The sequence below is a fragment of the Pteropus alecto genome, unplaced genomic scaffold (assembly GCF_000325575.1).
Source record: "Pteropus alecto unplaced genomic scaffold, ASM32557v1 scaffold182, whole genome shotgun sequence".
Taxonomy (NCBI): Eukaryota; Metazoa; Chordata; class Mammalia; order Chiroptera; family Pteropodidae; genus Pteropus; species Pteropus alecto.
Window position 1 is genome coordinate 5,273,287 of NW_006433946.1, and position 26,211 is coordinate 5,299,497.

A 26,211-nucleotide genomic window follows, 5' to 3' on the forward strand; every position below is an offset into this window, starting at 1 on the left:
CTCTTAATAGATATGATCCTCAGGCAAAACAAGTGTTTCAATTATCAGAGTAAGATAGGATTACATTTGAATATCGCCTTTCATTATTCAAGCTTTCACCAAAAGTTTCACCAAAATATATCATTACCTAGAAACTGCAAATAATAAATTGTATCAGCGATTTTAAAGAAATTTATTTCTTGTCAAGCAGTTCAAAGACACAGGAGGAAAACCAAATCAATGGAGGTGGATGCATTTCAAATCGGACAGAATGATCAATTGCATCAAATGTTGCTGATAGGTCAATTAGGAGGAGAACTGAAAATTGACCATGGGATTCAGCAGCATGAAGATCTCTGGTGACGCTGATAAGTTTTGATGGAATGGTGGGATAGAAGCCTGGCTTGAGTGAGTCTAGGAGAGAAAGTGAGAAGTGAGAAATGAGAAGTAATGAATGTAAACAAAATTACTGGGAAGTGTTTTATTTCAAAGGAGAGTAAAAAGAGCAGTAGCTGGCAAGGGAGATAAGGTCAAGAAAAAGTTTTATAAAATGAGACAAGTTGTATGCTGCTGATAATGGCAGAAGGAGAGGAGAAAATTATTATAGCAGTGTCCTTGAGGAGGTGAGAAGGATAGAACTTCATAAACAAATGCAAGGATTAGAAGATAAAAAGTTCACCTATGGTGACAGGTAGCAAGACAAACTATGTGCCTGCAGATACTAAAAGTTAGGTAGATGTATGTGGTAAAAGTTCTCTTCTGATGGCTTCAATTTACTCAGTAAATTAAGCAGCAAGGTCATCAGCAGAAAAAAAAAAATATGGGTAAGAGTTTTGAGAATTGAACAGCAAAGTAAAGATGTGAAATAGTCATCTAGGAGCACAGTTGAGGGAAAAATTGCATAGGGACATAAAAAATGATCATCTGAAAAATGAGAGCCTTCTTGGAGCTTTGGAAAAAATTGTTTCAGAATCATTAATAGGGCAATAGTGGATTAGAACGGGCAAAAAGTGAAGGAAAGGAGATAAACTGTTAGGAGACAAGAACAGCTGGAGGAAACAAATGTAAGAGTCATTGCAAAAGCATAACGATGGTATTTGGCAAGCAATTAGAAGTGACTGAGAAAACCAATGGAATAAAAGATGGCACATAAGCATCAAGCTTAAGGGAACTGTGGAGTAGGGCAATGCCACTGACGAACTCAACGAACTACTTCAATACTGTAAAAATTAGCAACCAATTGGTCAGCAGATTAAAGCAGTAAGAATAATTTGAGTGAGGTTTGACTGAAGAGAAGAAATAAAAATTTTAAATGTTAAACATGTTAATAGTATCAAGGAATGTTTCTGTTTCTGTTGTTGTTATCACTGTTCGGGGTGATTAAGATAAGGCATCCAAGTGTTAAACTGAGGGGCAATTTAGGCGATTGAGAAATACTGGCAACTAAAAACAGAACAGAACTTTATTTGATAAAGGGAATGCAACAACATTTATAAAGTTATTTATACAGAAAGCTTATATATCAGGCACTATTCTAGGAATATCATCCCCTTTAATCCTAAAGATAACCATACGTGGTAGATCTTTTATACCTTTGCTACAGTTAAGGAAAATGAAGTGTAGAAAGGTTATATAATCTTTTACTGGCAGAGCCAGAAGACAAATCCAAGTGAGAATGACCCCAAAGTCCAAGATCTTAACCACTAAACAATACATACTTTGTAAAATTAGGAGCCTGGGAGAGGTAACATAGGTTATTTAGCTTCTGCAGAGAATTTCAGAGTTAAAGATTTCACACAGGTGGAATCATTCCAAAGAATGACTCAGTCCAAGGTGTACTCATGCCTATAATTAGTTAAATGTATTGATGCAGAGGTCAGAGTTTTGAAAATCAAGAAACTAAGAGCAAAAATGCATGGGGTTATCAACATAATAGTTGAAATCACCAAAATGAATAGCAAGAGAAAAGTCAAAACGATAGCCAGGTGCTATTATCATCAAGGAAGATCAGCAGATAATAGACTTCACAAGAGAAAGGGTTTTTGGAAGATGGTTCAAAGAAGATGGCATGGAAGGAGCCGCAGGAAAAAGAGGGTACAACAGTGTACCACAGGACTAGCAGGAAGGGCTAAAGAGGGTAAGATTGTCAGGCCTCCTGTCAGGGAGAAAGCCAGATGCCAGCTGTGACTAGATGGAAGGAACAAGCAAGGAAAACTTGAAAGATAAAAGGAATTGAACTTTCAACGGTATTTACTGATGGGCTATTAACTCTTCAAGGCACAGGAGAAAACTACTGGGGGTGGGGAGAGAGGTTTCATAATGGGCAGAGTAGAAGGGTCTACATTTTCAGTGATTCTTAACTTTTTATTTTGGTGTGAATGAAAGGACCTTTGAAACTCCTGTGAACACTAACTCTAGATAGTCAACCCCCCCAAAAAAATTTACAATAATAAGTTGGATAAAAATGTAAATGAATGAATCATGAGTCAAGATCTTCAGTTCTTCTCTGGTCAAACAAATCAGTGCAATATAGCCCAATGCCTCATCTCTCCTCTCTTCTACCATAAACTACTGAATTCTCAAAATCTTGTATTGTCTCATATAAGAAATAATCTAGACCATAAGCTATAAAATATATAAGCAACGTGCTAGGAAATGTTGGTTGTATGACTTACTGGGAAGAATTACACAGAACAAACTTGGAGTGTTCTGTTCATGCTACTGTTTTTATACCTTCTTCCCTCCCAATTCTATTTTATATACCCAACAAGATACCTTGCGCAGCAAAGAGAACTTAGTGCTGTTTTGCTTTATTGAAACAGGAACACAAATTAGTTAATTGAAAAACTATTTTGATATGCCAGAGACTACCAAATACTAGAGAATAAAAGACAGCCCCTGCTTTTAAGAGCTCATACTCGAAGAGATAGACAGGTAAGAATGTTTAGCTCAAAAAACAGATACTTTTGAAAATAGTTCTGCTGTATCAACAAGCTTCTGGTCTCTCTTTTCATGATATAAACATAGTCTATACAAACACACTTACTAAAAACCCAGTGCTCTTCTGGGCACATGCATTTTTAAATTAAAACAAAATTAAGGCTCTACTGTACCATCATTTTTTCAAAGAGATCCAGTACTTCCTTTTCTGACAAATTCAAAGATCGTTCATCGTATAATGGCTGAGCTGCTGGAAATTCACTCATCGCAACTTGAGAATCGATAGGATGTTGAATAAGAGGTTTTTCTTTTTTGACAGTAGATTTTCTAAAATTTGTAATTCGGTCACGCTGCAAAGAGAAAAAAAATAAGCCAAAAGAAAGAGATTGAGTATCACGAAAATGAAGAACTGAAACATCAAAACGGCACTTAGTATAATATACATCATTACTGTCTTTTTTGACAAAATGTTATTTTAAGCAGCAAGCTCCAGTTAGAGATTGTACTATTTTGAAACCCTGAAGTAGCCCTTCAGCCTCAGCAGTCTGGGGGGTGAAAAGTACTCTTCAAAAGTAAAACTTAATCCCTTGTCATTTGTTTTGCACAGGAAGCAAGTGGAAAAAGTCCTGCATCCAAGTCATGTGGTTGTTTCAGGGAGAATGTATCTCTGTTGGAACTATGAGAAAAAGAGAAAGAAAATAAAAGAGCTTCCAATATTCACTTCTAAGGGGAATTATAGTAATGTTTCTCTTCTTCAAAGTGCCAAAAATTGTGACAAGTATCTGAATACTTTGTCAGTGTAGCATTAGAGTATAATGATTAAGAGCACAGATTCTGAAGCCAGGCTACCTGGGTTTGAATCTGCCATTTACTAGCTGAGTAACTTGTGCAAATCAGTTGGTCTCTCTCTGAACTTCTTCACTTCTAAAATAGGGATAATGACTTAATACTAATGATATTACCTATACCATAGGGTGATTGTGAGATTAAAATATGTTGATGTGCTTAATGCACTTAGCTTCTATTTATTATTGTTGTTGTTACTAATATTATTAGTTCCCCTATCTCTGTCTTCCTTAAAAGATGGGACCAAGAAGCATCACCTTTTCCATTTACAGAAAACACAACATAAACAGAAATATCTTAATCCTACAAATACTATTAGGAAGAACTTGCTATTTAATGGATATTGACTCAGAACCACTGATACCATGTACAATCTCTAATGATTAGCTTGCTATTTCACATAAAGTACATTAACTCCAGTTGCATGTAAACAGGCCATTCTGTTTTAAACCACAGAACTTAGACATCAAAAATTAGTAATGACCATAAAACTGAATGCAACTCAGTTTTATTCTGGTTTCTGTTAGGAAACACATGCATACATACTGTTAGCTCAAGTTAAACCAGCAGACATATATTAGATGCGAGGACAGCACATCTTCACTGCCTGTTGCCGAGTCCTTATAAATGACTTCAACAATACAAAAAGCATCATAGAAGTTATTACCATAACTTATGTAAATTTCTGTTGACCCCCATTAAAAAAATACTTTTCATTTTGATTCAAAGAACACTTTTTTTTATTAAAAGGTGTACTTTGAAAGAAATACGAGCAGTTTTAGGCAGCTTATTTAGGATTACAAAATTGATTTTAGTACAGGGATGCTTACAAAAATATTATGAGTATATAAATCATATATAATCATATAGAGTGGGAAGAAACCTGAAAAATCATCTAGATCGACTCTCTTGTTTCACAAAAAAAAAGTCGCTAAATGCATAAGTCCCTGGTTCCTTTCCCAGTGTTCACGTTAAGATTCATTTCTTTGAATCACCTTGAATTTTCAGATTTTCTTTTAACTCCGAGGAAAATCAAGTTGGTTTAGATACATAGTATATCTTCAAACAACTGAAGAAAAAATATTAAGTAATCCCAAATAAGCTGAGTATATATCCAACAGTCAAATTTCACTAAAAGATATGGTGGACATGAAAGCATTTAAATATGCAATCAATCATGAAATCAACATATCTGTTTCTGTCCCCTCATATCACTTCATATTTACTTTTGCAGTGCTAGTTTTGTTTTTTTGTTTTTTACTGAGTAGCATTATTTACATATATATTTGATCTTTCACCATGCCCTTCATTTCTATCTAGAAAACTGGCTTTTGCTTTCAGCTGTATCTCAACAAACAGATGAATTTAAGCCATATACTTTCACATTCTTAAATCATTAACAATATTTTGCATTATTTGTAGATAGGTAGCTTCACCAAGTAAAAAACTGGTGAAGCTATCTATCTTAAAATACCATTTTCTTTAAGTTTAGCTACAAAAGGGCACATTTAAATGTTAAAGCCCACAAGTTTTAGTAAGTTTTACTATAAGATTCAGCTTAAAAATATTTAAGAATTTTAAATATCTGACTAACATAATAAACTTAACTTTCTATTTTAATTTCTTCCAATATTAATATTTAACATATTCATACTCAATTTACTTGGCTATCAAAAAAGGAAACATCTGTGTTTTCCAGACTTAAATTGATATAGAGATTTAAAAAACTGGTTAAGGTATACATTCAGATGATATCAAAATTTTGTTGAGAGTTCATACAATTGTTTATATTAACATTAAAAAAAGTCACTCTTGATAATTCTTCCAACCTACTGTGCTTTGTAAACATCTAAACATTTTATATCTTACATATATCAATGCTTTAATGTCCACTCACTTTAATAAAAAGGCAACATGCATAAGTAATATAACATGCTACTAAGACACCTTACCACATCATCTGCCAAAGTTTTTATTTGAATGTTCTATTAAAACCAAAAGAAAAAAAAAACCTGTCAATAAGAGAAATTCATAGATACAAGAAAATATCTGAATGACTCTCGCTTTTTAGTTTCTCAACTATCGCTAGTTTAAAAGAATTACAAAGTTTAATATATAAATGAGTACATTTTTTACAAAAGGAAAAAATACTTTTTAAGGATCAAAAATGAAGGTGGGGGGTATTTGTTTTTAAAGATGACACCTATGGTCTCAAAGTCGCATTTGAATAAGACTTCTTGACCACAGTACTTAAACATGACAAAAGATATAGCAAAGCCATAAGCCCTTTCAAGTTTTTTTTTTCAGTTTTAGAATGAATAATCATGTTTTTACAATGCATAATTTTTTAAAATTATATGAATAGGAAAAATGTCACATTTAATAGTAATGAAATATAATAAAGCAGCTCAGTCTAGAACTCAGTTACATCTGATGGATGCTTAAAGGACACCTTTATAAATATTCTGGGTAAAACTGAACTTACTGATTCTGTTAACATATGCCTATTTCTCAAAAACTCCAATGCATTTTTTTTTTGCATATGGTTTTCTACTTCTAATGCTGAGAATCATTGGAACTGGTGCATTCTAGTTAATAAAATAGAGTGGTTAACAAAAACTACCACATAACATATATGGGCACCATTATTTGAAGAATTAAAATAAAGCAATACTAAAGTAAGTAAAGTAATTAATAATTTAATAATCTTTCGTGATTCAGAAGATATTTTCGAGATCTTACAATAACATACAATGAGCATGAAGGGTAGTTATTATTATATTATAAATATGTTGAAGTGTCAACTAAGACATGATTAGGGAAGAACCTGTTTTGTTTAAATTCCTGTTAGGAATTGAAATTAACTATTCTACTATATCCTGTACACTTATTACCTACAATATAAGCTGAATAATGTGCATCAACTTGGTCTTGTATGCTCAAATACCATTTTACTAAAAAAATATGGTCTCACAGGTGGCGAGAATTCCACTGAGTTTTAAGTAAGTGAGAATTATTGGTCTCAGGATCTCAAGAAATTGTCTTCAAATACCACCAACCAAATGCTGTTAAAGATCATCCTTACCTGGATCAGCTGGGACAAATATACTATTATGTGTACAGTTCATTGTCTACTATTAACCCAATGATTCCCTCAGGGATCTACACTTCTACCATCTTTGTACTATGTCTTCATCACATCCTATGACATAGACCCCAATCAATCTTTACTGCCTAGGCAAAATAAAAGAAGGGGGATGATCTATATCAGAACTGAAGCCATTTTAAGAGAGATCAATTCACCCTACGATTATCTCCAGCTGATATTTTCTCTAATTTTCCTAGTGGGTTACAGAAAACTTTTATGCACAATGACAAGCTTCATGATCTCCTGTAATGAAAAACTGAGTGAGAAATGTCAGAGCCTCAAAAGTGCCTCAACTACCCTGCTACCATCCGGATGTGTACCTGAACCAAATGATTAGATAGATTATATAGTTCTTCAGCAACTCCTGATTTTTTTTCTTCCATCTTCTGGGGGTTATAAAATCAAGATTGGAAACACATCTATATCTTCAAAGTGAGAATGTAAATTAAGGGAAAATATAATTTGATTTGGTCAAATTTTCTAAGTTAAGGTACACATATGTCTGGAATGCTTTAAATCTATATCTCAGTTGTCTATATGTTGACAGTGGGGGACAGTAAAAAGAAAAAAAAAAGTATTACTAGCAATATCTCCACCTTGTCTTACAGGAAGAGACTTGAATATTTTTCTCTTTGTAAAATTAACATTTCTGTCTATATTCTATCACATGTTATGGAGTTAGAGACTATTAAAGCTGGATGGAATTTGAGATCATCTGGTCAAAACCCTCATTTTACAAATGATGAAACTGAAGCTTGAAGAGTGCGACTTGCCCAGGGACAACAGATCTGGTTACTACTAGACACTAATTCCTAGTCAACATACAACCTTTTCAGTGAGTATAGTCAAGCTCTAGGATATTAGGATTGAATTACTGAATTAAAACATTTCATGGTAATCTCAAATTCATAGACACCATCTTAGGTAACTGCCTTTTGCCATTACCCTGGGGGTCAAGCATCATTCCAAAGAGCATTACCCTGGCAACCACAGTCTTTCCTCAATACATTTTACATGTCATCCACCGAACTCACTTTGACCAATATGCTCTATGTTCATCAAGTGGCTAATTAATTTGATATTTTCCATATACAAACTATATGCAAATTTAGATTATTCAGTCTTCCACAATTCTTAAATTTTATCTTCCTAATCATTCTTTAACACTGCCAAAATTCTACGAGTCAGACAATTTCCAGGTAGGTGGCAAGAGGTTAAAAAAAAAAAAAAAGATAAATTAATAACCCAGTAGAAACACTACATGAACACAAAGTGAGCAAAATGTGGTCTCAGAGGGTCAGGACAGACTTTTAAAAAGGGAGGATAACATTTATTTTACTGGTACTATCTGCATTCCACTGATCCAGGCTTAAGACTTCTGTGTCACCTTGGTCTCCTCCCCCACGTTCCACAGCCTCCTAATCATTACCGTTGCTTCCATTCTCTCATTACCAAAATCATCTTCTTAAAGCAAAGATTGGGTTCAAGCCACCATCGCCTCTTACCTAGATTTCTGGAAAAACCTCCTAACCTGTCTCCCTGCTTCCACCTTTACTCTCCTACAGTTAATTTTGAACACGACAAAGTAATACTGTTAAAATTAGATCATGTCGCTCTGCTCAAAACTTTCCAATGGCTCCCTATATTCACTCCAAGTGAAAGCCAAAATCCTTACAATGGCCTACAAGACCCTTTTGATCTGCACATTCTCTGTATCTCTCTGACCTGTCTTCTACTACTGTCCCTTTCATTCAGTCAGCTCCAGTCACAACGACCACTTCGTGGTTCCTCAATAAGGCAATAAGCCACAAGCACCGGCTCTTCTCTTCCTGGAAGGCTCTTTTCCATTATCCATAAGACTTACTCCATCAACCCCCTTTTGAGTTTTTGCTCAGTGAAGCCTACTCTGGCCATTCTATTTAAACAGAAACACACAACTCCTCTGTACGCTCCTGGCACTCCTGGCCTGCCGTACTGTATTCTACTTTTCCTTGTTTCAATAGGACTTATATTTTAATATAGTCTATGCATTATTATTTTTTGTCTGTTTCACCCACTAAAAATGTGATTTTCATGAGAACAGGGTTATTCACCTGTTTGGTTCAGGGATGTACCCTTAATGCCTTAGAGCAGTGCTTGGCACAGGCACACAGAAGCCCAATAAAACTTATAAATGACTATCACATGCCCATTCACATTCAACGGCTCCTCATGACCTACAGAATAAAGAACATCATCCTTAATATGGCATTCAAAGTCCTGTATTAATCAGCTCTAGGGTACCTTCTACTTCTTTCCTTCCCTCATGATCCATATGCTATAGAAAACAAAAATAGAAATTCTATTCCCAAATATATGCCCCAGTGGGTCCTGTTTTTGTACCCACTGTTCCCTCTACCTGAAGTACCATCTAGCTAGATACATTTCTATTTCTAAAGCTATCCCTGAGTTTAATGTTTGGTTATTGAGAAACCAAATGTTGAAAATACTGAAGAAGGATTATACTTTGTTTAGTGTTTTCTTAAAGATTTTTTTTTTCCTAACAGGTATCTTCAAGAATGATAGAGCATCCTCAGGCACATAGGAAATTATATTCATGTACAAAAATTATTGCAATTACTTATGATAAAGAACCATAAAAAAAAAACACTCTGCTCACCCATGATTTCTTGATTTATAAGCTTCCTTCACCTACAGAGTGTATATCTTATATAACTATGCACATTTGACTAATATGAATATTTTCTCATAGGTTTCCCTCACGTAAAAAAATCTACTTTCATAAATATCTGCTTGATACCATTATTTAGAAATCTTCTTTATAACTGTCCAGAAAAGAATAAACAAATGTCTATTGAAAAAGAAAATCTTTAAGCAGATATGAAGAGTTTTGTATCTCAGAAGGGGTGACTTTTGGCCACTGGACATGAAAAATACATTGAAATTATTGTGTAAGTTACAATTAATTTATCTGCGCAATAGAAAATAATTTTTTTCTTCCCCACGATTGTCTTTCTATATTAGTAAAAAAAAGAAAGGTACAAAAGGAGTTGAGAACAATAACAAAAACCAATACCAAAAAGAAAGAGTTCTGACAAGAGTAAGTCACAGTCAATTTTACACAAACTGACTTTTAAAACATATATTTTTACATGATTGTATTACAATACAATCTCAGTAATGATAATGTTCTACAGGGACAAGCACTCGAATTTTATCTGAACATCATTTATACAGGTGCACACATCTCTTTCACACCCATGCATGCAGACACGGATTTTACTCCTGTGTACAAACTATAGAGCTACTATGCAGTTAAAAAAAATGACCAAAAAAACTTCATTAGAGTCACAGCCCTGAATTAAAAGCACTCATTAAAGTCATTTTAGTATGTTTTTATTGTGCAAATCTAACGATAATGGTCATTAGGATAAGGACATATTGCACCAGTAAATATAGTGACCATATATTTCATTAAAATCAACTCTGGAACAGCAATAAGCTTGTGCATTAGTCAGGCAATCAGAGTTTAGTAAACTTCATTTATGATCAGTTATATTAAATATAACTTAGAACAGTATTATATGAGGATTGCATAATTATAAAAGTATCATTCTAGAGTCTTAACCTCTTAAGAATAAGAGAAATGGCTGATTACTTATAAACTCTAATGCTGAAGTTCTGATTGAAATGCAAGAGTCATTATTGCAAGAAAATTAAGTTTTGATTTTCTCAATCGGGGGAAATTAACAAAAACAGCAAAATGTAAAGATTCAACTCTCTATGGATAATGTTACATAGTAATACAATGTTTTATAAACATCTTTTAATTATTCTAGTACCACAGAAATTGGACAACTAAATTGTATATAATTCAAAAGTCTTAGGACCAACTCAAAAACTTAGTCACATTATTTGACTATTCTCTTTTAGAGAAAATAAGTTGGCCATCATAATAAAGATGAAGAGTCAATTATTTACCCAGCTTTAAGTTTCTTGCTCTCTAAGAAGGGTAGGGCAACATGACACAGAAAATCATGTTCAATTCAATTGAACAAATATTTGAGCATCTACTATGCACCTGTTCAGTGCTGGGCATTAAGAATACAATCATAAACAAAATAAGCATGAGCTCTTCCTTTATGGAAGTTTAGTTAAACATGAGATGAATGTAAGAACAATCACAACAGAGAAATTCTGAGAGCTCTGATATGGTAGTACTCTAATATAATCTCCATATACTTTGCACATTAGAGGGGCTCTTAAGTAAGGCCAGCCACATAAACCGCTGATCCAGGGTTTGAAATCTCTAGACAATATCCCTGCCCAATACATATTCAAATCAGCAGCAGTAGCAGAAGGAAGTAGTTACTCTTCATTGGCCTGCCTCCCAATTTTACAGATCCTGTACTTACTCTAAACTTCATAAATCAGTAAAACCCATCAAGACAATTCAAAGCCATTTAATCACCTGGTAACCAAGCTGAACATTCTGTTTAGGCATTTGAATACTTTATTACAAATATTTTTTTTTAGTTGAGTACCTGTCAGTTATATGTAGTTCACTAAATACATACATACATACGTGTGTGTGTGTGTGTGTGTGTGTGTGTGTGTGTGGAGAGAGAGAGAGATTTTTAGAAATGAGATCAATGTAGAGGTTTGATTCTAAGAAGACAGAAGGAAAGCAAATTTTGGCTTTCAAAATCGTTGCATTATTATTGCCTGTATTTAAAATACTCCAAAACATTCTTTCATCTCCTTTCTAACAGTAAAGGTCATCTTTAGACACCCACACATACTCTTAGGCACTGTAGTCTTCCATCACCACAGATGAAAGAAAACAGATCAGATCAACTGGCAGTGTGCTAGGCACTGGGATTTAAAGAGACATGGCCTTGCCCTCAAAGAGCAAAAGCCTAATAGTCAAAAAGATGAGGTTACAGGCATTAAGCTCCTATTCTCCACCTTGCTATGTTGTTGTTAGCATCTCAAACTATTCGTTTCATTATTGTAATAGAGCAATACTTTTATATTTTTATAACCATAAGGATACCATCTCAGAAGTACTATCAAATCAAAAGCCTCAAATTTTAATCCACCAGAGTTCATGGCTTTTACAAATCAAAATTCTTTCTACCATTTTTTATGACATGAAATAATTCCAAAAATAAACAAAAGAAAAATTCCTTTTGGGATTTTTCTCTTCAAGATGCTCTTTTGATTTATAACGAACAAAATGTACATGTAGCAGAAATCAAATATGACATCACAGTATAGGGCTTCAGTTTTCTTCATGAAGCAAAAGATCATGTCACTACACTGGATAAATTTTATAAATCTGTCATAACAATATTTGCTCAACCTTGATTTGTCTTGACATGAACTTCAATCTTTAACTTCCAAGAAAGGTGACTATGCGAATCCAGCAGTCTCCTGTGTAACATGTTGCTCAGTTTCAGGGCTAAGGGCAAAGTGTTCAAGAAACATACGTTTGCCGCTTGGGTCTTGAAAAAAATTTCACACTAATAAATTGGAGGAAGTCACTTAGTACCTGAAATAATCTGAAACAACGGCAGAAATCATCCAGGTTTTTAAGAGTAGTAACTTCTTCTACAGGTATAGAAATCATGTTTATTTGTTTTGTCCTAAACAATTTCAAATGGGAAAATTGTTTGGACATGAAAGTTCTTCTTAGTCTATGAATAAAAAGCAATAAGAATGAAAGGAAAGCTAACTTTACATAAATATAAATGTTTCGAATCCCAGCACAGTACCTTGTACATAATACTCTTAGATCAATGAGTTAGCCAAAATGCTCAATATTTAATAAATAAATTCGTACCTTCTCGGTTAAAAAAAAAAAAGACAAATGTCTCAACCAAACATTAATATGTTTCAGTACTCATCATATGCCCAGCACTTTATGGCACACAGAAGTTTAAGACAGGATTCTGCCCTTAAGGAATCTGCACTATAACCGGGGAGTGACAACTAACCACAGAAAAATAGATAATGCTAAACTATGAGATTCTGAGGTATGTAGTTCCTCCTCCTCCCCAGGACTATCATATGTCCTTTCTTATTACCTTAATAGCATTAATCACTATCTGAAATTATCTTGTTCACTTATTCACTTGTCTGTGCTATGCTTTCAAGAAAACAAGTTCCCTAACAGCAGAGACTTTAATTTCTCTGGCTTATTATTCACTTTTGGATCTCTAACACTTAGAACAGTAGCAGGTACATAATACCAGCGCAAATATTGGTTGAATAAATTAAGTATCAGAGAAGAAACAGATAGATATAATTTCATTAAACTATAAAGAATTGTACTCTAATTGTTGGGTAGGATTTGAATAGCCAAAAAGAGAGAAAGAGAAGAAAGTCAGACAGAAGGAGCAGCATTCACATTTTATTTTAGGGAAGTAGCATTTTACTTTTGTGAAACAAAGGGTTCAAGTTGAAGGATATTAAATTTTGAATATATAGGTTGGGGACAGAGTAGAGACAGTCTTGAAAACCACAAGGGGTAGTCTAGACTAAGTCTGACAACCACTGAGAATCCTTATGATTTCCTGATTCAGAGACAGATATGGAGAAGGTGGTATTTTCAAAAGATGACTTCAGGTGGTACAGGTCCACAATCTCTTACCTGAGACCCTTGAAGCCAGATGTATTTTAGAATTCAGAGTGTTCCATATTTTAGAAAAAAATATGGTATGTGTACTATATGTTACAAAATATACCCAGCAGAGTCTGCGGTAGCACCCTAAATCAAATGTACTCAGGTTAGTAGTGAAACATGAATATTCTACAAAAAAAAAAGGATAAAGACTAAATACAGCCTCAGGTCAAGTTTTGTGGCCAAATGATAAAATTCTGTATTCAGAGCTTTCAGATTTTTGAATGTCAGAAAAGGGTTGTAGGCTGTAATGTTCAGGATAGACTGGAAAAGTAATCAAAGGCTTAAAAGGCAGCTTGTAGAGATCAGCAAGTTTGATCTATTCTACCTAAATACTAGCTACCATTTCCTGAGCATTTATTATGTGCAAGCACTATGCTAAGAGCTTTACATGCATTGCCTCAGTTAAATCCACAAAGCATTCCTATGATATAGGAATTGACTGTCCTATCTTATAGGTCAGGAAATCAAGGTTTGTAGTCATTAACTCATTGGCCTAAAGTCACAAATAAATTGCACAGTTGGGAATAGAATTTCAAATGGGATTAGCATTTAAATCTGAGTAGAATCCAAGTTCTAAAACCTGTCTACATTCTGAACTCTGTCTGCCAGAGTCTTCATCAGTATAACAATAATGGTTAGAACTCAAGTTCTTTTTTCAGTCTTGGTCTTTCCATAAACTTTGCTTTGTACTAAAACTTTCCTCTGATTAGAGCAATCACCCCACACACCCCCGCCCCCTTCTTCAACCACCATCTCCTATTCATTCTTTCTGGTCTTAGCGGAGGTTATAGTTGGTCCCGTTATAATCTCCCACGGTTCTCAACTTCTTTTGTAACACATTCCAATTATCAAATTACAATTCTCTATCAATGCCTGTCTTCCTTGCTATAATGTAAATTTGATGTAGTAAAGGTTAGGTCTACCTTAGTCCCCACTGTGCCCTCGGTATTTTGCACTGTTTCTAGCATTCAAAGCTGTCATGACAGCCTGAATTGAAGAGGGGGAGAGAAGAGAGAGACAGAGAGATCCAGTTGTGAGCTGACAAGCACTTAGACTAGGACAGTAGCAATAGGAATAAAGAAGACAGTTACTATATAATTGTGTTTAAAATTACACTTGCTATGGAAGAAATGTACCTAGACATATGATTGTTGTTTGTATTAAATAGAGTAACTTAATATCTGTTGTTGTGATTACTATCTTTATAGCACACAAATAACCTCTTAATGGCTATGATTATCACTCTGGAGATACATCACCTCACAATGACTCGCCATGTATCTACTTCAAGTAGCTTTTATAAATAACCACATCATTTAGTTTTCTGATGTAGCTGCAAAATTAATCTGACAAAACAAAATGACTCACTCCTTTCAAGATTTAAGAGTATAAATCGCCTAAAACTGAAAATTATACCTGAGTTTCGAATAACGTGTTATTATAATATACTTTTGGTAGGAAAAGATGCATAAATCAACCAATGATTTAAGTTAATTTCACCATTAGTACTTTTAACTGATAGTCTTGGATCTGCAAATAATTCCTAATTCAGGAACAGATTGTGGTCTAAAAGTTCATCTGTATGGCAAGTCCTTTAGCTCCTGGAATACATGTTTCCAAAGGTGCAACAAATAAAAATGGATTCCAGAGTGAAAGTAGATCATCCTTTCCCCATGGAAAACAGAAACTGCTTGTTTGGACTCATACAAAGGGGACATTGAAAATAACTATTAGAACAAATCTTTAACACTTAAAAACTTAAGCAAGACATGAGTATAGGGTAGGCAAAAAGGATGTAAATTTATGGAAATCTTAAAAAGGACCTTTAAAAGAATATAGGATTAACAAAAAAAAATATATTAAATTTTGTAACCTTCATTTTTCCCCCACTGCCTTCGGATTCTATAATGAGTAATGATAACTCCGCTTAAAGCTTTTGTCTCATAGTGTTCCTAAGTTGTTCTTTACTTAGCTTTAATCTAGATAAGGGATTCCATCTAAACATAGTGACAAATTCTGTCAAAGTAAAATAAAGACCACATTGTAGAAACATTTCATTTATTTCACAGTGTTTTACAAACACTATCATAACAAATTAACAGGTAGTTTTAAATTTTTGACATTTTTTATGATTTCAGGCAAAGTGACAATTTTATTAGTGTTTATTCTAATAGAACTCAAATTTCTTCTACTCTAACACTGTATTTTCCACAATGGACTCTTCATGTATTTAACTGAGAGGGAGGAAGAACTACAAATAAGTCACCAAATATACTTAGCCCTTGAGGCCTTGTATGCAGTGTGTAATCACTATACCAGTTACAATATTAAAGAAACAATTACTATACGTCCCTTTGCCTGAAAAATTACAGGCAACTAACATAACGATCCTTACATATGTACAGGTCAAAACAAGTGATTCAAACTTTTTACTTTTTTTTTTTTTTTAAAGCCTACAGCACCCGGTATTCCTGGGTGGTCTCCCATCCAAGTACTAAAACCAGGCCCGACCTTGCTTAGCTTCAGAGATCAGACGAGATCAGGTATGTTCAGGGTGGCATGGCCGTAGACTCTACTTTTTTAATATTGTAAAATCACAGATATTTTTCAGTCAAAAGATTTTGATGTAGAAAACACGTTTTTTTTTTCCCCCTTTCCACTAAGACTTTAAGATAATAGCAGTATCTCCTATACATCAATATATAGACCACATTTTGCATAAAGCCAAAAAATATGAAGGGCTAGTAACCTCTTCTGCAATTCTTTGACTTTGCAGATGCCAACAAAAGCTCATGACCAACAAAGTTAAGTCCTTCCATGGGGATTCCTAAAAACCCATGAGGGACACATACATATCTCTGCACATCTTAAACTTGCCAGTAACACTCAAATTATGTACGAGAGGTATTCTTTGATAAAAGAAGTCTAAGTTATGCAGACTAAATTTGAGAAGTTCTGAACTTATTTTAATATTAGCTTTTTTCAAATTTCTATTTTCTTCACTGCTGAGTAATTTGGTTTTATAGCAGTTTAGCCAATTAATGATTAGAAAGTTTGAAAAAACGTTACTATGCAATTGAAAGATTTATAATCAGTAGATCACTGAAATACAAATATAAATAAATGTGCTTAAAGGTTTATAGAATTTCTCTTACTCTGCTGTCATGAGTTCTAGCCCACAAATTAATGAGCCAACACCAGAATCATAGACAGGTGTTTTTTGTTTTTGTTTTTTTTTTTACAATATTCCTAAATTGAGTTTTATTCAAGTACCTCTCTATTTGCTGATAATATTATACTTATTTTAAGCGAAATTACCTATTTAATGGCCATAATCAATACTATTGAAGTTTTCAATGCACGTAGAACCTTTATAGCCCTGATCAACACACATACTCGGTTCTCTTACTATATTTTGCTACACAACATTCTCAATGATGGTTGAATTCTCAAATCAGCTTACAAATTCTTATTTAATTTATAATACACCTTCAGATTAGCACTAGTAATCGTTTTCCACTTGCATCCTCCTTTGACACACTTTCTGTAGAAAATAAACACTCTAATTCAGGGTGTCAAAAACCTGGTATTTTCCTTTCAGCACGTAGGGCTGGCTACACTAGGTACATAAGGACACAGAAGAGAAACAACTGGGCACATATTTCAGTATAAGTGTTCAAAGAGCTCCTGGGATGTCTTAACTGGAAAACAGAGAGCAATTTACAAACCCTTCCATAAAAAAAAAAAAATTGTCCTGGGATCTAAATTTCTTCATTAAGACTGCCTCTAGAGTACTTATGGTGAATTTGTTCAAGAGCTTAAACACAAGCTTAATCTACCAACTTGAGAAGTCTCTCCATTTTCAGATATCTATTGAGTTCTGAATATCTCCAGTTTCACAAACTATACACAGGCACCTTTCAAGTTTTTAAATAGTGACTATTTTAGTAATGTACTAGAATGACCTCTTCCCTCTCTAGTTATACCATAATAAAATATGCTACAAGGGGCATTTTCTTTCACATGAAATGCAGAAATGAAACTTTATGTAGGCCCAAAGCTACAGTGACTAAATATGAAAATGTAACTGACGGGGTGGCAAAATTTTAAAACTCAAGAAGTAATGAAGCATGGTGTCAATCACCAGTAGCCAACAAGGCTGAATGCTTTCCTCAGCTAGAGTGTGCTTTAAAAAAACCCAAACACCACAAAAGTGGTATTATTTTGTTCCCAGAAAGTATTTCTTGATGTCCCTCCCAGCGTCTTAGTTCAAACCTTGATTACACCATTTATCATAGCATATAATTCCCCGCTAGAGAGTACGAATTTCCTGAGGTAGGGATTGGGTCTTAAATAGTTTTGGATATGGTTATAAATGGGTAAAAGATGGCCTTTGTATATTAGCCCTATGTTGTTTACTTCTTTGTAACAGCTTAGGCCCATTAAAAGCCCACAGATGCCAAACTCAAATTTTTACGCATCCAATGGTTTTAAATATAGCCCAAGTAAGCATATTCTCAGCCATTTAGAGCCAGCCTTGTTTACATACAAGGTGAAACTGCACCCAACATCTGCCAGCCAAAGATAAAATAAACCCAACAGCTCTAAAAAGACCCCAACCGCCACTGTCCTTTCAAGCCCTCTGACCCAAAGACTCTCCACTGTGCTGCTGAGTGACATCATCTAGACACATATCCTCCCTCTCTGATCCTCTTCATCTCCAGGAGTTCCCTTGCCCTCCTCCCCTTCTGGGTAGTAGCCCCCTGCTATTGTCTCCAGAAGGTCTCAGGCTATGAGAGGCTTCCCATACACACAAATCTGCCAAAGTATCACTCAAATAAAGCTTGTTGCATGCTATTGTCATCTCATAGTCATATCTTTTCCCCTTAATCAGCCCCCAAATCCTTCAAACTCACTATACGATACCTTGCCAATGGCCTTTGGAGCAGCTACACATTTATTGAATGAATTACTAGAAGCTATTAATTTCTCACTTTAAAAAGGATCTTTCTCATGTTCGAGAATAGTCCGTCCCACCACCGAAGCAGTCTATCACATAAGGAACCTGCGGGACAGAACATTGATGGGCACAAAGTTGAAATGGTAAGAAAGAAGAGATAGATAGCCATAATATGAATGCCAACAACAAAAGTATAATTACAATGATCATTTATTGAAAGTTAACTATGTTCCAAGTACCATACTAAGCATTTTACATATTTTTTAAGACTTAATTTATGCAGCAACTCTTGAAGTACTTTCTATTATTTATCCCCATTTTAGAGGTGGGGAACCTGAGGCTCATAGATATAATATTAACTTAGTCATGGCTCATAGCTGTTAAAAAATGGAAACAAGATAATCCAGGTTTGTTATTCTCCAAAGTCTATGCTCTTAAACATTCCATATCAAATAAGTAAGAGTAACCAAGAAGTTAATGACAGCTTTAAAAGAAACAGCAGCCAAAGAAAAAAAACAGGACTGACAGAGAGCATATAATAGATATTCCGGGATACCACAGCTAATTCAGCTCAAGGGCAAGGGGTTGGAGTTAGGAAGTTAAGTAATAAAAGAAAACAATACAGAATTTTAAAACCAAGAAAATAAATCTACAGAGAAAAATCTAGATTAGCAAAGAAATAACATCAACTTTAAAGAGTGAAATTAACAGTTAACCTTCAAAACATAGTCATAACATTTACCTAAACATATTATAAGAAATACCTGTACTCTCTCTGGTTTTCACTGACCATCCAGACTAGCTGATTAGGTTTACCCATATCTCTATCTATGCGGTGGATAAAAAGTGTGCTGGGTGGGGGGATCTTTCAAGAAGGAATTATTACACATACATACCTCTTGGACCTAAATATTCAGAGACCATAAGGGTTTGCTTAGAAAGTAACCTCCCATCACCCACCTTACCCTAGTTGACTGGTTGCTTATTAGGCAGGAGAATAAAATAACAACAAATAGGAGGTTTATTTTAAAAATCAATGTTTAAATACATTTGAACTATAAAACTGAATCTGAATTTTTCAAAAACACAAATTAGAAATCAAAGAAAGGAATGTCTGGGTCTCTTTTTCCTCTTCTGGGATATAGGGCTTCAAATTCTATCTCCTAATCAAACTGCCACAATTCATAGAGCAACATTTACATCCTGAGCTTATTGCTGCTCCAGCTAGACAGCAACAAGTCCAAGAAATACAATGGAGGGAGAGACAGAGGGAGAAAAGTGAAAAGAGGATGAGGGAGGGAGGGAAAGGGACAAGAAGAGGGAGGAAATAAATGAATGAATGAGAATCTCTTAAGCTGACAAATTACAGAGGTGAATACCTAATAAGGAATAGTGTTAATTATTTGTATACTAAAAAGAAAGAAAAAAGAAAAGCTAGAACATCACTACTACTACTATTAGTACTACTAATTAAGATTCACTAAGCACTGTTCTTCTGCTTTGGTTTAATTAATTAATCCTACAACACACCTGTAATGTAGGTATTATTATTTCCATTTTACTGATTAGAAAACAGAGGCACACAGAGGTCAAACAAAACCATTTTATAGCATTTTCTGACCTGTATCCAGCATCATCATGCTGGCTAATATAACTTCACAAAGTACCTAGTAAACATAGGACTGTGGTATGGTGTGATCCACTGTGGTACAGGCGGAGGCATCTTAACATATTCAATAGTTCCCTTTGTTTTAAACCAAGGGAAGATTTTAACCTGACATCTTAGATCATGTACATAGTTTACTTTCAGAATTTGAGCAAGCTCTATAAAGCACAAAGGTCATGTGCCTCCCAGATCATCCACATGAACTTAGCTTGTATGACTTAGCTTGTGTATAAAAGCTATTTTTTTTTCTGACACCAATAACACACAGACCTTTGATGGCATTCATTAGTCAGCACTTGACCGACCAACTGTAAAATATAAAATAGTAGGAAACAAAATGCACTCTCACAAGTGCAATGGAACATTTTCTTATGGTATTTGCATTTTAAAAATACAGAAGAAAAATGCCATGAAATAAATGTTAATGATCTCTATAAGATGAATTCTCAATTTCGATTTGCATTAAAAACGTTTATTCTCCTTATTTAAATTACATGGGAAAAATGAGATACTCCCATCCTACATAATAAATCCTACAACAAAGATTAAAAACCTTCCCAGTTTCTGCTTTCATCTACCTAAGTTTAGCTCCAGCAACATATAAAAGTGAGTACATTAACTTAATCCTTCAAGGGCTTTAGGACTTCAGCATAAGCTTTGGAGACAACCAGCAATGAAGAATTCATTCTTTTTGACCTAGCTTTGCCAAACAGAAGCTTCCCTTGAATTCCAGAAAGAAGGTAGAACCACAAACTTAAGTCTTACTAAATGTAATCATGACAGGAGGAAACCGGTATAAAATGAGGTCATGTTTATGATATGCTACTTACTAGTCTCTACATCTAGTACATTTTAACTCAACCACAGGCTAATTTTGCGAAGGGGATGAGGGAATCTGGAACTGAAAACAAATCAGAAAGAATTACTTCAGAAATATCCATTTATAATTGAGTGGTTTGTTGCAAGCCTTCTAGAAGTACATTTATCATGAGTAAAATCTGTCAAATTGATGGGAATTTCTCTGCCAAAATCCAAGTTGATGAGACCAAACACAAATGTTAATATTTGCTCTTAATGAAAAGTGACTTAGATTTTCTTCTGCCTTCCCCTCTCCCTGCCAGCATGAGCAATGAGAATGTTCCAGCTTAAAGAATATGTGAGGTTATACTAATCAAAAATCCCTAAATCATATTATGTATTTAAAATATTCTTTAAAAAGTTTTAACTGAATTCTTACAATAATCAAGGAAAAAATAAATATCTTAAATATTGCATGACAAGGCAAAACCTATATGAGTGCTTATTGGAGAGAGACTGAAAAGTTATGTTCTCAATCTTTTAAAGTATAAGTGATAAATTATAAGGTTCTCATTGGTACTAAAATTCTGTCTCTGCTATATTTCTAGTAAAAATATGATGTGCTTGAGCTGGAACCTTTAATATGTGAACTCAAAAGGATGAAATTTTGACCAAGCCTGAAAAGGGTGTTGTAATAAACAACTAAAAAGAGATAGATATATCATATGACCAGGAGGAGAACAGTTAGGAATAGAAATGTTTGGAAACTGGTAGAAACTATATTTACGAACTTAACCAAGTTCAGTAAAGGAAGGAACTGCCAAATAATTATTGAGTAAAATAAAAGGAGACTTCCAGACTGAGGTTAATTGTTGAGGCAATTCTGATCTAAATCCAAGAACTTATACCTAGAAACTAAATTAAAAGTTGCAAGAGGTTGGTTAACATTCAGCCAAGACTGACCAGGTGCTGGGGGCGGGGAGCGGAGAAGAGGGAGCAAGAGAGAACCATAAAAATCTCAAACACTTTAATTAGCTATGTCAAACTGTTTTTTTTTTTTAATGTGTCTATCTAGGACTCCCACTTCTGCCCACATTTATCGTACTGCCAAAACAAACACATATACCAAAAAATAAAGGACAACTATTTCAAATGACAGTTTTTCAAGACACTGGACATCAGGCAACAAAGTCCAGTGATCACTGAAAGATGGTGAATAAATGAGGCAAACCCTACAATTGCCCCAGCATACCACATTAAGAGAGTGTCCAGGTGGTGGCACAGGGAGGGGACACAGGCAGAGCTCTGCAGATGCCCAAGTTGAGAGGCTGAGAATCCAAGGAGACCAGGCTGCTAGAGTTCACAAGACAGAGTGCCAGAAAGAAGAAAGCTACCCAAAGAGAGAACTCAGGAGGATCTCTGGAGGTCCAACCCGTGTATTTAGCAGAATGCTGATTGGTGCACATCTGTAAAGAAACTAGCTAAGGATGGGGAAGAAAGAACCATCCAAGAGGCTTAGAGACAGGACACTGCTTGGCCTTCATACAGAACTGGGAATACAACCTGTTTCTAGTAGCCAGACTGGAAAACTTCATAATTAACGAGGCATTCCATAGAGCTCTCAGAAGGTTCTTGCCTTATTAGTAAGGGAATAATTAGCCCTAGACTAAACCTCGCTCTGGTCTTGCCAAATCTCAAAAGAAAGACCGAAAAGGACCAACCTGCTTCGAAGTAACAGAACTACTTCCTAGAACCTAATGCTCTACAATAATTATAGTGATATAAATATCCACCACCTAACAAGGTAAAATTCAGTAAATCCAACATTTAATCAAAGATTGTCAAGAAGGCAAAAACCAAAAATGTATGACATATAATGAAGAGGAAAAGAAAACCAATCAATCAAAACTGACTCAGAACTGACACAGATTGTTAAAATTACCAGACAAGGGCATAAAAGTTATTTTTACCTTATATTCTGTATATTTAAAAAGTGGAGATATGACAGATATTAAAAAAAAAAAAGACCCGACCCAAATTGAACTTGTAGAGATGAAAATTACAATGTATGAGCAGAAAAAGTCACTGGATAGGATTAATGTCAAATTAGACATTGCAGTAGGAAAGATCAGTGCACTTGAAGACATATACTATAGAAACTATCCAAAATGAAACAGAAAAAAAAGAAGCAAAAATGAAGAGCATCAGTAATATGGGGGACAATTTCAATTAACCAAATATATGTGTAACTGACATCCCAAAAGAAAAATGTATGAGGAATAACAAATACTTAAAGATATTATGGCCAAGAATGTTACAAAAAAAATTTAAAAACAAACAAACAAAAAACCTATAAACCCATTGATCCAAAAAGTCCAAAGAACTCCAGCACAAGAAACATGAAGAAAACTACACCAAGGCACATCTTAATCAAATTACTGAAAACTAAGAGATTAAATGTTAAAGGCAGCCAGAGGCGGGGAAAGGGCATGTCATGTAAAAAGATGGGAGAAAATAAACTATGCAAACAAAAGTAAAAAGGCTATATTAACATCAGACAAACTGGGTTTCACAGCAAAAAATATTACCAGGGATAAACAAAGTCATTTCATAATGATGAAGAGGTCAATTAATCAGAAGCATATAACCATTCTAAATGTTTATGCCTGTAATAATAGAGCTTCAAAATACATGAAACAGAAACTGATAGAACTGCAAGAAGAAATAGACAAATCCACAACTATAATCAGATTTCTATGTCCTCTCTCGATAACTGATAGAGCAATTAGCAGAAAATCAGCAGAAATATGGAAGACTTGAACAACACTATCTATCAACCTGATCAGGTCGACATTTTTAGAGCATTCTACCCAACAACAGCAGAATGTACATTCTTCTCAAGTGCATGTGGTACATTTACTGCAAAACAAAGTCTCAATAAATTTGAAAGTATTCAAGTCATACAAAGTATATTCTCTGACCACAGCAGAATTAAATCAGAAATCAAAACCAAAAGATTTCTGGAAATTCTCCAAATATATGGAAACACACTTATAAATAACAAATGAGTCAAAAAAGAAAACAAAAGAGCAATGAGAAAGTATTTTAAACTAAATGAAAATAAAATCACAGCATATCAGAATTTGTGGGATGCTGCAAAAGCAGTAATTAGGGAGGAAATTATAACAAAAATTGTCTAGATTAGAAAATAACAGAGCTCTCAAATAATGACCTTAGCTGCTACCTTATGCAAATAGAAAAAGAAATGAAACCCAAAGCAAGAAGGAAATCATAAAAGTCAAAATAGAAATCAATGAAACAGAAAAACAATATAGAAAAATCAATAAAACCAAAAGTAGTTTAAGAAGACCCAACACTATGGCTTCACTTGTATGGTATACCAAAATCAATCATACAGAAATGCTTTCAGAAAACTGAAGAAAATGCAAACCGATTTTTGGTTTGGGGTCAGGGATGAGAGGGAAAGGGAGGGATTCCCAATGGCCATAACCCCTTTGGGGGCTGTGTGGTATGTTTACTATCTTGATTGTGGTGATGGATTCACAGGTGTGTACATATGCAAAAGATAGCAAGCTGAACATTTTAAATATGTATGGTTCATTGTATGTTGATTTCAATAAAGCTGTTTAAATAGATTGATAGAATAGACAGATAGATAAATGACTATATAACCACAATCAACTTATCTCTACTTATAAAGTGTGAAAAGAAAATAGAATTGAATTTATTTTTACTAGAATGTACATATTCAAATCACTTGTTTCCTTTCAAAAACAGTAAACTCTGATTACCATTGCAGATACGCAAATATATGCTAGACTCAAAGCAAAATGTGACCTTGAAAGTGGCTTATAAACTAGTCTCTTATAAACTAGTTCTGAATATAGTTCCCAAAATTCCAGAAGGCATTTCGAGAAATGGTAGCAGTATCATTACAAAATAAAAACAAAACCCCTATCACCCAGGTTAACTATACTGAAGGGACAACAATTAAACATATTTACAAGGATGTGTGGATTTATTATTTTATAGCCTTAGTTTATTATCTGTAGCCCAAGATTTTTTTAACACTGTGACAAAATAGGTTTTACACCCTAACCAGATGACTGAAAGAATTGTATGGGTGACCCAGATCAGGGGAAAGGTAAACAAAATACATAAAAGGGTTCAGGTTCTGTGTTTGTTTTGGAGACATATCAGAAGACCAAAAAAAAAAAAAAAAAGATTAATTGAAAAGTAAAAATGACAAATGAGGCATCTTATACTCATCTATTACGTTTGTGAAATAATTTTTCTGATACGACTCCTATATTCCACTATGTTTAAATACACATTGAGTAGCAGTCACTCCCTTAAACCTTAAGCCTTTCTCATCAATAGTCAAACGTGAAGACATTCTTAATTATGTATAAAACTTCTTGCAAAATACTCTAGGTCAGTGAAGCTTAAAAGAGAAATATACATGAGGCAAAGCATCACATTACATCTTGTGTGTGCCCCACTTCCTCTTAACTATGACTGCTTAAGTCCAATGATGACAGAAAATAAATCTTCACTGTTTAATCAATATTGCCATGTGAATGCATAACAAGTGAAGTATTGCAATAAGTCTCCCAAGAGTGTGACTTTCAATGAGATTTGGTTCCATTAATAGCTTGCATCATTAGTCAATGATGGTTGCCCCTGAGTTGAAAATATTTGCTCTGAAATTCACTTTCAAGTGAAAGGCTATTTCGTTGCACAAAAGTGAATGATCCGAATAAATGTTTTGCTGCCTAGATCTTTTTTCTTCCAGCTAAAGAGTGATCAAATAATTATCAGAAATAAACTACATGTAAGTCTTAAAATGTAAATTACATATGTATTTTTTTACTGTGTGATTGATATATATTTATCCTATAAGAATACAAGCAAAGTTTTAGTGTAATGGATTTTTAAAAACACACAGAACTTTCCACTTCATTATTTAATCATCAATGGCACTTAAAAGAAGTCAGAAATTATCTCTTGTTTAATAACAAACTTCTCTGAAAGTTACTTAATATTTTCTTTGCTAGGTCAATAGTCATCACAAAGTGATTGATTCACTTAACAGCACACTATTTTTCATAATAATATGCTTAAACATAAACAGACACAAACGTGTATGTATGTGTACATACACA

At 34.3% G+C, this 26,211-nt stretch overlaps 1 protein-coding gene and 1 pseudogene across 4 annotated transcripts in view; both read right to left on the reverse strand.

Moving 5' to 3' along the window:
- The window catches only part of DIAPH2 (diaphanous related formin 2), a 781,302-nt gene that overhangs the window by 729,538 nt on the left and 25,553 nt on the right, over positions 1 to 26,211 (reverse strand). For 3 of the 4 annotated variants that reach the window (XM_025044409.1, XM_015586720.2, XM_025044411.1), the window contains exons 2-3: positions 5,718 to 5,750; positions 3,093 to 3,269 (exon numbers count right to left, since the gene is read on the reverse strand). In XM_025044409.1, coding sequence (XP_024900177.1) covers positions 3,093 to 3,269; positions 5,718 to 5,750 — 210 coding nt within the window. The remainder of the gene's footprint in view (positions 1 to 3,092; positions 3,270 to 5,717; positions 5,751 to 26,211) is intronic. The other variant, XM_025044410.1, reaches the window with a different exon arrangement.
- LOC112477109 lies at positions 16,052 to 16,172 on the reverse strand (annotated as a pseudogene).